The sequence below is a fragment of the Tubulanus polymorphus genome, chromosome 9, assembly GCF_964204645.1.
Source record: "Tubulanus polymorphus chromosome 9, tnTubPoly1.2, whole genome shotgun sequence".
Taxonomy (NCBI): domain Eukaryota; kingdom Metazoa; phylum Nemertea; class Palaeonemertea; order Tubulaniformes; family Tubulanidae; genus Tubulanus; species Tubulanus polymorphus.
In genome coordinates this window covers 751,206-764,157 of record NC_134033.1, presented here as the reverse complement: position 1 = coordinate 764,157, position 12,952 = coordinate 751,206, and the positions used below count along the sequence as shown (strand labels likewise).

Genomic DNA, 12,952 nt, shown 5'->3' with positions numbered 1-12,952 from the left:
CTATGGCGCAAAAGACTCTGGTATAAGCGCTCCGAGCACCAAACTAGAGTCTACGCAGTGGTAACCGCGGCGAGTACAACGTGCCACTCCGAGTCGATACTGGAGATGGCGGTAATATAGCGCGGCGACTCATTCACCGCCCCGGGCAGTAACTAGAGAGCGTGCGCAATAGGCGCAACGAAATCAGGCCCGCTCCGATTACATATTTACGAAACAATTAGTTTATTAAAATCACAGAAACAGGAAGAATCTAATTCCCTTTTGAGTCAAAAAGACGCAGAAAATTCTCCGTGAATTTTTTCGGAGAATCCCACCGTGTAAAAGCAATGAAAATATATCGAAATCATTTACGCCGCCGGCACCGGTCGCAAAAAGATTTCTTGTGCCTGATGTAACACGAAAAAAGTCACATAAAAATCTGTTTGAATCCAGATGTATTTCATCAGTAGATCCGTCCATTGATGTTAATAAACCTACAATTAATTTCTAATCCAATCAGCCCCGAATCCCGAGGTCTATAGTTTGTAAAGCAAAATAAACAAACAAAGGCACCAGTCAGTAAAGATGATTAAATATTTATTTTTATTCTGTACAATGTTTAAACCGGACTGAGTGTGATTTACAAAATAAACTAGAAATATAACTGTATTTTACATCTTCAATACAGTTTATTGTTTCCAACAATAGGAACTGTTTTAGCACCATGACGAAGCAGGAAGAGTTTGTAGTTTGAAATCGACGGGTCGTCTGCTACCGGAATTTATAGTTCATTCTTAATTCACTGACTTTCTGAAAACAATGTTTACATTGAAATACATGTAGCTAACCGAGTCCAAGAAAGTTATCCGATTCCAGATTTTAGTCTTTGATGATCCGTTTTATCTCAAATTTTGAATCGAATTTTTTCGACGGCGGCAAAAATTTTACTCACTCTTCCAAAGCTTTTTCTAGAAGTCGTCTCTTTCTAGCGGAACGGTTTAATACTCCACCGCGAGCTGCATCAACCAGGTATAATAATACACCAGCTATCAGAGACACTGAAATACATATAAACATATCATCATTGTAAACCGTGAACAGTTAAATACACCCCGGGCTGGCCACTTTTATTTGACTTGCTTATCCCCCTGACTATTCCCGTTTTTCCCTGAATTGATCTGCTAAAAACCCAATTAATTAACACAATTAAAATGCGTAAAACATAGACAGAAACTGTTTGATTAGACAAGCAATCTAGCAATCTCAACAAATTTCCCTAACATTTCCAAGATTTTTAGTTTTTCAAAAACAAAATTCTCTGACTTTTTCCAGTTTTCAAGGTAAGTGGTTTCTCAGGCATAGTACTCTACTGTACCATCCAACTCGGATGTCGCTCTGAGTTGACCTAGAATAAATGTGTTAAGACTGTGGTCTTAAGTTGTTTCCTTGACTTGAATCCGATCAATTAACACCAAGTCAAATACGTAAAACATAGAATGGAAACTGTTTGATAAGACAAGCAATCTAGAAATATAAACAAATATCCACAACTCTTTCTAAAGAAAATAAATTTCCCCGACTTTCCCTGATTTCACCCTGGACACTCCATGCCCAAACAGATCTGAAGATACTTACAACACAACCAGGCTAGGAAGAATAGCTCCAGCATGAGATACCCGTGACCATCCACAATAATTCCGGCCACAAGCGAAATCACGGCTAGTCCTAAATTCTGTACGGACTGTATTCTATAAAACGACAAACAATTATCAGAATCGACTCTCAAACCTGTCGCACGTAACGCATTAGAAACTGATATTGATAAGATACTCACATGCCATAGGCGGTTCCTAATTGATATTCCGGTACGACGAGTGAAACCATCGGCCACAGCGCACTGGCCAGAATCGAATACGCTAAACCCATTATACTCTACAAATATCAGTGAGAGGCGGCAGTTACTCTATAGTTGGTTAAAGATAACCAACAGATAAATAACCCATCCTCCCCCGGCAGGGACTCGAACCTGATGGCATCGAGATTGCAACAGTACGAAACCCTACCACACTAGACCGAGTGTGCAGCTACACAGGCAGCAATCTGATTGGTGCCGCAAGTTTTTGCGCGGCAAAGCTGCGCACCCGGTCTACTGTGGCAGGGGTTCGTGCCGTGGCCGAGTGTAGCGATGCATTCAGGTTCGAATCCCTGGCGAGGGAGGATGGGAATAACCATACAGGGTCCGACCTAGGCACTTTTCCGGGACAAGTATAATTCTCATTAGGGCAAGAGTCGGTTATCACGATCACTAGTCCACTGGGCTAGTGCAATTCTAGGTCTCAAAGCTTTTTCCCACTCGAAATGACAGATGATTGTACCATCAATTGGACTATTTGTGTAGGGCAAGATTTTTAAGGGGGCAGGCGATAAGCTTACCGCACGGGCATGGTTTTCATTTCTTAGATCGGACCCTTGCCATAGTAACAATGAACTTTAAATTGTTACTACGTCAACTATCCACTGGGTAAACTGTAAACAACTTTTGAGCATTTGGTGCCGGAATCACAGTTCAACAGCTGCGATGAATAATGAATGGAACCAAGAGTTAACAAATTGAGAATGAACTCACAGCTGTGTAACTGGATTCAGATCATAAACAGCTAAATCTCGATAAAATCCGAGAATAATTACCATAGGAATGTAAGGATTAATGAACGTAAACGCGAGACACGCGTGACATCCGAGAGTAATAATTATTCCGGCGTTAACCCAGAATAAATTCTTGCCCGATTTATCGATACAGAATCCGAAAACGGGCGAAGCAGCGGCGGAGATTATATAAACGAGACTGTTAACGGCGTTCGCGCTCGACGGGTGAAACGTGTATTTCATCTCAAAAAACACTCTGTAAAAAATACAAACATCGCAATCATCAGTCAACATACAACACGACCTCCCAGTTCCATAGGGGCTGCACGCTTTAGAAGTCAATGGTCAGCTCTTCAAAATAAATTGGTTAAAGATAACCGGTGGATATATACTATTGTTACAACGAACTTTAAACTGTCGCAATGTCGAACGTATCCACTGGAAAACTCAAACCAACTTTTGAGCAACTGAAGCCCTGAATGGTTAACCAGTGGATAAATATTTAACCGGTGCATAAATCCATTGGCTAAGAGATGAACCCAATCTAGAATAAGATTCACTGATTTTAAATCAGTTAATTCAAACTGCAGTCAAAAACTAGCTTTGGATCTGGAAGCAATTGGACAATTTGACTTATAAACCAACTATATACAGATATTAGATACCAAAAACTACCAGAAACTGAATCCTTGTCTTATAAAGGGAAAAGTGTGGTAAACATTTAACAACCTTTCTGATGGGCTCACACTGGTGATTGGGCCCAGATTGTTGATTGAGCCCAGACTGATGATTAGGCCCACATTGCTGATACTTACAAACCGAGTCCAATAAATGGAAATATAGCCACATAATACGCGACACATATCACACAAATCAACCACATTGTCAACGGAAAATCTTTAATATCTTTCAATTTTATCACTTCACCTAAAATAGAAACAACAAACATATCGAAAACTTGTTGAGATTGTAGACACTCAGGTCTCAGTTCTGACCGATGACAACTGTGGAGGTGGATTGTGGTATCTGAGTGGAACAGGATTGCGGAATCTGAGTGTAACTAGATTGTGGAATCAGAGTGGAATCTGAGTGGAACTGGATTGTGGAATCAGAGAGTGGAATTTATTTACCGGTTTCAGCAGTTTCTTTCTTTAGAATTCTTTCAGCTCTTTTATCGAAATAAGCGATGACCAGAGCACAGATTAACGAGAAAATACAAGTAGCGCAAGCTACAAAACAAAACACAAATATTACATCATTTCATTAGAATTAATTCACTGATAATAAATAAGTTCACGAATTTTCACGAAGTTATCCTCACATTACGACACAACAAATGATCGTAGTTCAAAATACAAGAATAATTACAGCGACCGAATGATCAATAAAACCACAACGGAATCAGAACAATTTAATAACAAAATCCATCAAGTCAACGTAATCAAATGCCCCCTAAATTAAATGAATTTTTCGCTTACCGATGAATAGCGTAACTCCTAAACAAGTGTAACCTTCATAAAACTGAGACATCAGTTTATAAAGAGGTTGCATTACGTTCATATTGACAGTGCTGCCCTGAAATAACAACAAACATTATTCAATATCGAATTAAATCGGTGAAATAGAAAGAATAGACTTTAAATCTAATATACTTACAACTCGCGAGAAACTCAACTGTAATCCAAACACCATGTTTAATTCTTTTCCTTTAAACCAATCAACAGCGTACGTGTTCTGAGCTACGGCTAAAGACTCACCACCAACACTAAACACAAAATACATCATCATCATTACAAATATCAGTTATAGGCTACTGCTGGAAGTGAGGATCCACCAGGTGTCGCTAGTGAGCTACGGCTAAAGACTCACCACCAACACTAAACACAAAATACATCATCATCATTACAAATATCAGTTTACAGGCTACTGCGGGAAGTGAGGGCCCACCAGGTGTCGCTAGTGAGCTACGGCCAAAGACTCACCACCAACACCAGACACCATCATTGATTAACAGGATGACGAGATCCATTATAAGCGGATTGTAACCCATCGCGCCAATAAAACTTACCCGAAAATAAACCGGGCTAAATCCATGAGCCATAAAGATTTCAGCAGAGCTCCAGTCGCGAATAACACCTGAAATATCAAGAGACTAGAAATACACCACTCCCAATGCTGTCCAATTTCAAAACTGAAGAGGAGTTGTTGACATAAGATTTACTATCGATAGCCATCTTAACTTCGTTACAGAGTTAAAACAACAGGAAGGTTTGAGATATTTACCTGACCATATGAGCAGTGATCTAAAAATGTCTATGTTACGTAGACTAATTCAATCAAACTGTTGTTCAGTTTGAGAGGATTTACCGAGCGAGGATGAATAGACATAGAGGGGGGGGGGTTTAACGGGAATATTTACCTGACCAGCAGTTACGAATAAACTGAATATAATAGCACCGAGACGAATACCGAAAACACGATCGATTAAAAACCCTCCGAAAAAACAGAGGATCACGTTCGGCCACGAGTACCACGCGTAAAATGACATGAACTGACTGGTCGTGATCTCCAGATCAGCTTCCATAGTATCCTGTAGAGCGGCCGGATTATCATAGCAGAAATAACTCCCTAACAAAAATAACAATACAACCAAAATTAACAGATCATAGTATCCTGTGGAGCGGCCGGATTATCATAGCAGAAATAACTCCCTAACAAAAATAACAATACAACCAAAATTAACAGATCATAGTATCCTGTGGAGCGGCCGGATTATCATAGCAGAAATAACTCCCTAACAAAAATAACAATACAACCAAAATTAACAGATCATAGTATCCTGTAGAGCGGCCGGATTATCATAGCAGAAATAACTCCCTAACAAAAATAACAATACAACCAAAATTAACAGATCATAGTATCCTGTAGAGCGGCCGGATTATCATAGCAGAAATAACTCCCTAACAAAAATAACAATACAACCAAAATTATCATCACGGAAAGCAGCAGCAGTAGTAGCCAGTTTTAAGAGTTAAAATGATTTAAATTTAGAAACAATTCAGAACATTGAAACCACAGTCTAGGGCCTGGTTGCACAAAAGCGGCTTAGATTTAAGAAAAGACAGTTCAAACACCTAACCAAACCACTAAAGATTTAAGACCACATTTGGACTTAGGCCTAAGTGAAACTTTGGACTGGGTTTGGTCTTAAGTCTTTTATCTAATGAACTTCAGGTGGACCAAGACTTAAGACCAAAAGTGGTCTTAAATCTTAAGACTGATCTTAAGTTGTTAGATTGGCTATAGAACTAAGTTTGTCTTAGACTGGTCTTAAGTCTAAGCCCTGTCTATGGAACCGGACCCTGGGGCCGGTTCCATAGACAGGGCTTAGACTTAAGACAAGTCTCCAGCTGCAGGTAAGTGAGTTTAGACTGGTCCTATATCTAAGTCTTTAGTCATTAATGCTAATAGAAAACTTACCAAAACTAAGGAAGCACATGACAATAAGAATGAGGTATCTATGAAGGGCTCTCCTGGGATCACAGGCCATAGAACCACCGCAACCAGTTAATACTACATCATCCACGCCATCATCACCTCCTGCTGCGCCTTCTGTTGGAGGAGGGAATGATTTCAGTAGAGGGTCTGATTCACGAGGCTGCGGCTCTTCTTCTGACGTCAACATTTTGTATCTGAAATAAACAAAAAGTGCATTCAATCATTAAATCATTTCTGCCACCTTCTCATACTGGAGGAGCATGGATTCTAACTCTTCTAGTCACTCACTCCCAGCCCAGGGCAGACAACAACTACAGACTGTGACTGCCAGTGCCAGACTGTGTCGATTGATGGCTCCTTCTCCTGTGCTGTGCTGTGGTAGGCCAAGGTCAGGAGGGGCGTTAACTGTATATAGTTATTTTGAAGAGAAATTCAAGTCTAAATACTGACGACAGTTGTCTTACCTACACTCCACGCAGCAAGTTTTTATTATCTTTTTATTCGGTCTGACTGATGATAGTTTTGTTTTGAAGAAGTTTTCCTTTTCAAATCACGAGCTTTTCATTTCCGGGTTAGCAGTGACACCTAACGGCAGAAACTAGAATCGGGAATTCTTCTTCTTCTTCTTCTTTAGAATAATGTGGAGGACCCATAGTTGGGTATTGTCCCACAGCGTTTGACAGCGATGCTCGGACTGGATATCAGTTATTATTTGAATTTATTTGTTATAAAATTCCAACTTCTTTAAATTTACCTTTCGGGTATTATGGAAAGAAATACAGTCTTCAATATACCTGAAAAACGGTAAACAGGCATAAAATGCTATGGTACGCGATATAAATTTAGTTCATACTTTAACCGCTATCGTATTGTAGAGAGGCAGCACTTGACGGTCAAGATTTCTCACTGATACGGCGTCTAAAGTCCTCGGCGCCTGTCAGACCGCTGCCGAATACGGCATGTGAAATCCCCGGTGCCACTTCGATAAAAATACTAGGAATCCTTCGCTAAAAAAAACAATTTTAGAACCTATTTTAACGAGATATGGACCTGGAATCTTATTCAACGATACGTGAAAGAAATAAGTGAAGATTGTGTCGAAAACTGTGAATATTTCTGATAAAAAACCGGCTGAAAATCAACATTAAAAATCAGTGTGATTGATTGTTTACTCTAAATCTGAGTCTGGGCGACTTATTGTTCGCTGTTGCTGCAACTGATGAAAGAAAGGAAGAAAATGAAGATGAATATCGTCGATCTGATGAAACAGATGATGACTTGACGTATTAAAATGGAGCTGGGATGTTATAGATATTAGCAGCGGTCGGCGCTGCTGTGGGGCGAGGAGAGTGAGGAGGACAGACGCTGCTGTAGGGTGAGGAGAGTGAGGACAGACGCTGCTGTAGGGCGAGGAGGAGGAAAGTGACGATGACATTTCCTCGTAAGATGTTCGATAGACGATGTTTAAAACTGTTACTGTGTTTAATCGCGTTCGTTTTCACGACCGGTTTTATTTACGTCGGGTTCTTCTGCCCGGAACGATATTGCGCGTTGTCGCCGGGACGACGGAGTCAACAGAACGGCGATCTCGACGACGTGGACGTACGAGCGTACCTGCGCGGAGACGACGACCGCCGACGCCCTCGCGATCAATTCCCTCCGGCCGTCGTTAAGAAGAAGTTCTCGTTCACCACAGAATCCGACGACGACGTGTTGATATTTTTACACATACAAAAAACAGGCGGAACGACATTCGGGCGCCACCTGGTGAAGAATTTAAACTTACCGAACCCGTGTCGATGTAGTTCTAGTCGTAAGCGATGTTTCTGCGTGAATACAAAGGATCATATCTGGTTATTTAGCCGGTATTCAACAGGGTGGCAATGTGGCCTCCACGCTGATTGGACCGAGCTACAGTATTGTGTTAATGATTACCTGGATAGAGTTGAAGGAAGCCCTAGAAAGAGAAGGTAAATTTTGTAAGCAGCCCGTGGGCCCTGTTTCACGGCTAAGCCCATGCCTGTTGACCCATGTCGAGCCTATGGGCGTAGATTGGTCCTAGTCTGAATGCTATATGTTGTTACAGTCCCCTTGAGGAACAGCGGCTAGATGCTGTTCCATTCCGCAGGCCCGTGGGTCTCCTTCCACAGTTGAGCCCATGGGGTCTGTTGAAAAGTATGGCCCGACCTGTCAGTGGGTCAGTTCCAATTCGAGACTCTTTTAGACCAAATGTTTTAATCTTCTAAAGACTGATTTAATTTGTTATGAATGTTTTTTGCTGATTTTGTGGTTTGTTTTTCTCGTGTAAATCGCTGAGATTGTTTTCTACGCTAAAACAATCATAATTATTGATATTTCAGATATTTATACATCACGATCCTACGAGACCCAGTCGCTCGATTCCTCTCTGAGTGGAGACACGTAGAACGCGGCGCCACCTGGAAAAATACTCGCCTACAATGCAACGGTCGCCAGGCAACGCTCGAGGAAGTGCCGTTCTGTTACCAAGGCGACAACTGGCAGGACGTTACGATCGATGAGTTTATGAAATGTCCGTCGAATCTGGCGTATAACCGTCAGACGAGGATGTTAGCGAATCTCAGTCGAATCGGTTGTTATAACCAATCGGCGATGGAGGAATCGACGAGGAATCGAGTATTACTAGAAAGCGCGCAGGAGAATCTACGCGATCTAGCGTTCTTCGGTCTGACCGAGTACCAGGCGTTCACGCAATATCTGTTCGAAAAAACGTTCAATCTCGCGTTCAAACAGGACTTCCTGCAGTTCAACGTAACACATAGCGACTTCGTGAACTTAACCGAACAGCAGCGCCATCTATTGTTACAACGTAACGTCCTCGACATTAAACTGTATCAATACGCGAAGGATCTATTCTTCGAACGGTTAAAATCGGCGATACTTTTAGACGAGGGGGCGCTGCAGCAGATAAAAACGCGTCGCGGATTGACTCGCGAGTCGTTGCAGTCGATGGAGTCGCGTCGACTCGTTACGCTGGTCGATTTCGACCCGTTGACCGCCGGACGAACCCCCGAAAGAATCGAGATCGAACGCATTCAAAAACGTATCGAACGTAAAGCGAAACGCAATCGCAAACGAAACCATGGTAACAACCTTCCTTCTGATAACGGTGATGATTATTACGAGTTGAATTAAATTCGCTTTTGATTCCAGTTTCAGAATTTGTTTGGTTTAGTTTAAGAATCGTAGCTCGGTTTAACAGATTGGAGATTTCTGGGGCGGCAGTCGCTGAATAGTTGGTTAAAGATAACCGGTGGTTAAATACCATAGTAACGATAAACTTGTCAACAATCCACTGGTTAACAGTAACCAATTTTTCAGCTACTGGCCGCAGCAGTATTAGAATTATCTGATTTTGAAAAATGAATTGATTATATAACTAGTGGGTCTAACAGTCGCCCCCAGGTCCCACAGAGACTGTGAAATATTTTATCTTAAGCCAGTTTTATTTTGTTCGATTCGACCAAAAGGTCAATTCATTGTTTACATCGATTACTGAAACTAGCTTTAACAATTGGCGCTGATTATTTTTTGGTGGCAGGTTACTGCACCCTCTGAGGGGAGCCAGGTTACTGCTGCACCCTCTGAGGGGAGCCAGGGTACTGCTGCACCCTCTGAGGGGAGCCAGGGTACTGCTGCACCCTCTGAGGGGAGCCAGGGTACTGCTGCACCCTCTGAGGGGAGCCAGGGTACTGCACCCTCTTTAAGGGTAACAGGGTACTGCTGCACCCTCTGAGGGGAGCCAGGGTACTGCTGCACCCTCTGAGGGGAGCCAGGGTACTGCTGCACCCTCTGAGGGGAGCCAGGGTACTGCTGCACCCTCTGAGGGGAGCCAGGGTACTGCTGCACCCTCTGAGGGGAGCCAGGGTACTGCTGCACCCTCTGAGGGGAGCCAGGGTACTGCTGCACCCTCTGAGGGGAGCCAGGGTACTGCTGCACCCTCTGAGGGGAGCCAGGGTACTGCTGCACCCTCTGAGGGGAGCCAGGGTACTGCACCCTCTTTAAGGGTCACAGGGTACTGTAATGTCATTATTGCTATTGTCTCTTTTACTATCAATGTTTTACACCAAACTGCTTTTTTAGCCAAAATAATGAGATTTCATTTCTTTTGAAAAAATTTTTAATTTTTGTTGAATTAGTTTTGAGTAAATGTCATCACATCACACAAGGTGTGAGAACGGTGTAACAGAGTATAGATGCAGCTCAATATATCACTGATATATATTGTAAATTCAGAAACGTTGTTAACAATGTAACGTCAAAACAATGGTGTGGTTTTCTTACTCTGGCAAGTGAGAGGAATCGATATCTAGCAGCCCAGCTGTGGGGCATGGTCCACACCGTAGAGCCCAGCAGTGGGGCAGGGTCCACACCGTAGAGCCCAGCAGTGGGCCAGGGTTCGTAGTGCCCAGTCACGGGTGCTGGGTCCTCCATGCCCGTAGTGCCCAGCCACGGGTGCTGGGTCCTCCATGCCCGTAGTGCCAAGCCACGGTCGCAGGGTCCTCCATGCCCGTAGTGCCCAGCCACGGGCGCTGGGTCCTCCATGCCCGTAGTGCCCAGCCACGGGCGCTAGGTCCTCCATGCCCGCGGCTCTGGTTTTATCAAACATGTTTCGAATCGATTTTAAGCAAGTGTTATTTTCTCCCCTCAGGTAAGAATAAAAAGCAAGGACGCACCAAGTGGCACATAGGGGGCGATAGTGTATCCTCACTAGGGGGCGACGCGGTACCAGGTATAGTCATATAGCTGTTAGATTCATTAATATTAATTATTTCAATTATAATACGGCCCTCACCTGCCAGGGGGTGAAATTGATTTTGTTTTTGTGGTTGAAATTACAGATTTAAACCGGACATCGACGTCTCAACATCGCAAACAACATCGTAAAAAAAATAAGTGGAGTTGGCTGACGAGCAAAAATATATATACCAGTAAATGAGAGAGAGATGGCATCGTAACTCGGGGGGCGGGATTTCAAAGGGTAGTGGGAGATAGAGATTGGACCACGGGGGTCGTTCGGGTAGAATTTGAATAAACTGTCTTAGTGTTGATTAATTAGAATTGTGTTGTCGTCGCACAAACTGCAACAAGCATCAACAACAGGGGTGTAAAATATACAGCATAGTAATTAGTCGTAATAGAATATTGTAAATACAGATAATTCCTCTCAAAGAGTTTGAAATATCAACTGGGATGATAACGATATATCAGAGTACGAGATAGGGTAACATGATATATCACAGTATGAGATATGGTGGTATGATATCATAGTACGATATATCGTGATAAGATATATCGTATATCAAATGGTTGTTGTATCGCAGTATGATATGATATATCATGGTAGAAATGAAGATATGTAGAATCCTAGTGTTTTTTAGATTTGAGAAAATTGATTAATATTTGAATCAATTTTTAATGAAATTGATAAAGATGCGGTTGGTTAGATATGAATGGTGCTCTTTGAATGATTTTTTATAAATTACAATTAAAATCATCATTTTCTGGTGTAATACAGCAGCAGCAGCAGCAGATGCAGCAGCAGCCGCAGCAGCAGAAGTTCTGGTTCTTACTTAGTTTTTATTTCTAATTTTGTATTCTGCTTATTTTGTATAATTGTTGATTATGTCTTAACGAGTTGAAGATCAAATTGATGAAATTTTAACGAGAAATTATTATGGCCCCCAATAACAGATTTTAAACCTTTTAAATCAAAATTGTTTTTTTTTTTGTTTTATATATTTCGCCCCTGTCTCTGAGATTATGTAAATCCTGGATTAAAAACTACTCTAGGTTTAATTGTTTTATGAAGTGTTCATTGTTGCTTTGTCATCAGTGTGTTGATTGTTTATAACGCTTTCCGTGTTCTAAAAACTGAACTACGACGAAATATTTACTCGCCAGGGGGTGCAGCTCGACTAAACGCTCTTCGCGCGAGGATTAATTTTAAATTGTCTAATTCACGAAATCGCCGATAGGGGGCGCTAATCGCATGCAGTATTCGGATTCCACTCAAGAGTAAAAACACATTTTATAAGACGATAAGAAACCGATTTTTAGTAACAACTCGTAATTATTTCAATTTTTATATTCTCGTAAGTCTCTCTTGTATATATAATACTATGTATGTTTTTAAGGGGGGGGGGGTTAATGTCAAGATTAATTTTACTCTTAGCTTGTATTTAATCTCCTTTAATAGTGTAGTTTTAAAACTGATTAAATGAGTAAATAAAAGGTTTTTTTGGTATAGAAGAAATTTGTTTTATCGATCACTGACTGGATAGATGGCGCCACCGGTCTTACTGTCGTACTATGATTGGAGGACCTGTTACTTCCCCAGCCTCCTCTCAAACAACGAAGACTTCAAACTATTTGTAGCGATTGGTGGAACTCTTTCATTCATTTGGGAAATAGTGCTTCACGTTTGCTCCCAATATTCACTGCCCCCTGGTGGACAAAAACACGACTGGTCAGCCATGCCACAGTCATAGGATATGTATGAAAAAGTATCCACTTCGAGACGCCCCCTGGTGGACATAAACAGCAACCAATAAGGGTTGTCTCAATACCCCCTGGTAAACGTACACAGCAACCAATAAGGGCTACCCTCAATGCCCCCTGGTGAACATAAACAGCAACCAATGAGGGCTATCCTCGATGCCCCCTGGTGAACATAAACAGCAAACAATGAGGGCTATCCTCAATGCCCCCTGGTGAACATAAACAGCAACCAATGAGGGCTATCCTCGATGCCCCTGGTGAACATAAACAGCAACCAATGAGGGCTATC

At 41.9% G+C, this 12,952-nt stretch overlaps 2 protein-coding genes across 4 annotated transcripts; one reads left to right on the top strand and one right to left on the bottom strand.

Moving 5' to 3' along the window:
* Nucleotides 1–565: 565 nt before the first annotated feature.
* LOC141911342 (lysosomal dipeptide transporter MFSD1-like) lies at nt 566–6,933 on the bottom strand. Of its 2 annotated transcripts, XM_074802342.1 has the most exons (13): nt 6,588–6,931; nt 6,106–6,317; nt 5,045–5,253; nt 4,694–4,761; nt 4,282–4,390; nt 4,104–4,200; nt 3,756–3,854; nt 3,441–3,552; nt 2,668–2,881; nt 1,814–1,911; nt 1,615–1,727; nt 932–1,037; nt 566–789 (listed from the first exon to the last, which is right to left on the bottom strand). In XM_074802342.1, the coding sequence occupies exons 2-13, from the start codon at nt 6,308–6,310 to the stop codon at nt 774–776; spliced, it is 1,446 nt and encodes a 481-aa protein (XP_074658443.1). In that variant the 5' UTR covers nt 6,311–6,317; nt 6,588–6,931; the 3' UTR covers nt 566–773. The 2 variants fall into 2 exon arrangements, with proteins under 2 accessions (XP_074658443.1, XP_074658444.1); XM_074802343.1 differs by lacking the exons at nt 566–789; nt 932–1,037 and adding an exon at nt 1,052–1,384 and having other exon boundaries at nt 6,588–6,933.
* Nucleotides 6,934–7,085: 152 nt separating this feature from the next.
* LOC141911340 (heparan-sulfate 6-O-sulfotransferase 2-like) lies at nt 7,086–12,309 on the top strand. 2 transcript variants are annotated; one of them, XM_074802341.1, is made up of 4 exons: nt 7,086–8,093; nt 8,484–9,247; nt 10,814–10,894; nt 11,004–12,309. In XM_074802341.1, exons 1-4 carry the CDS (start codon nt 7,552–7,554, stop codon nt 11,099–11,101), a joined length of 1,485 nt encoding a protein of 494 aa, XP_074658442.1. In that variant the 5' UTR covers nt 7,086–7,551; the 3' UTR covers nt 11,102–12,309. The 2 variants fall into 2 exon arrangements, with proteins under 2 accessions (XP_074658442.1, XP_074658441.1); XM_074802340.1 differs by having other exon boundaries at nt 8,484–9,271.
* Nucleotides 12,310–12,952: the final 643 nt, after the last annotated feature.

Excerpts from the sequence above, each read along its gene's own strand:
- LOC141911342 (XM_074802342.1), bottom strand. The coding sequence starts at position 6,310 with ATGTTGACGTCAGAAGAAGAGCCGCAGCCTCGTGAATCAGACCCTCTA. Across the intron at positions 3,855-4,103 it reads AGGAGTTACGCTATTCATCG|CTTGCGCTACTTGTATTTTC; the intron begins GTAAGCGAAAAA and ends TTTGTTTTGTAG. Across the intron at positions 1,912-2,667 it reads TTAATCCTTACATTCCTATG|AGTATAATGGGTTTAGCGTA; the intron begins GTAATTATTCTC and ends TGATATTTGTAG.
- LOC141911340 (XM_074802340.1), top strand. The coding sequence starts at position 7,552 with ATGACATTTCCTCGTAAGATGTTCGATAGACGATGTTTAAAACTGTTA. Across the intron at positions 8,094-8,483 it reads GGAAGCCCTAGAAAGAGAAG|ATATTTATACATCACGATCC; the intron begins GTAAATTTTGTA and ends TTGATATTTCAG. Across the intron at positions 9,272-10,813 it reads CAACCTTCCTTCTGATAACG|GTAAGAATAAAAAGCAAGGA; the intron begins GTGATGATTATT and ends TTCTCCCCTCAG.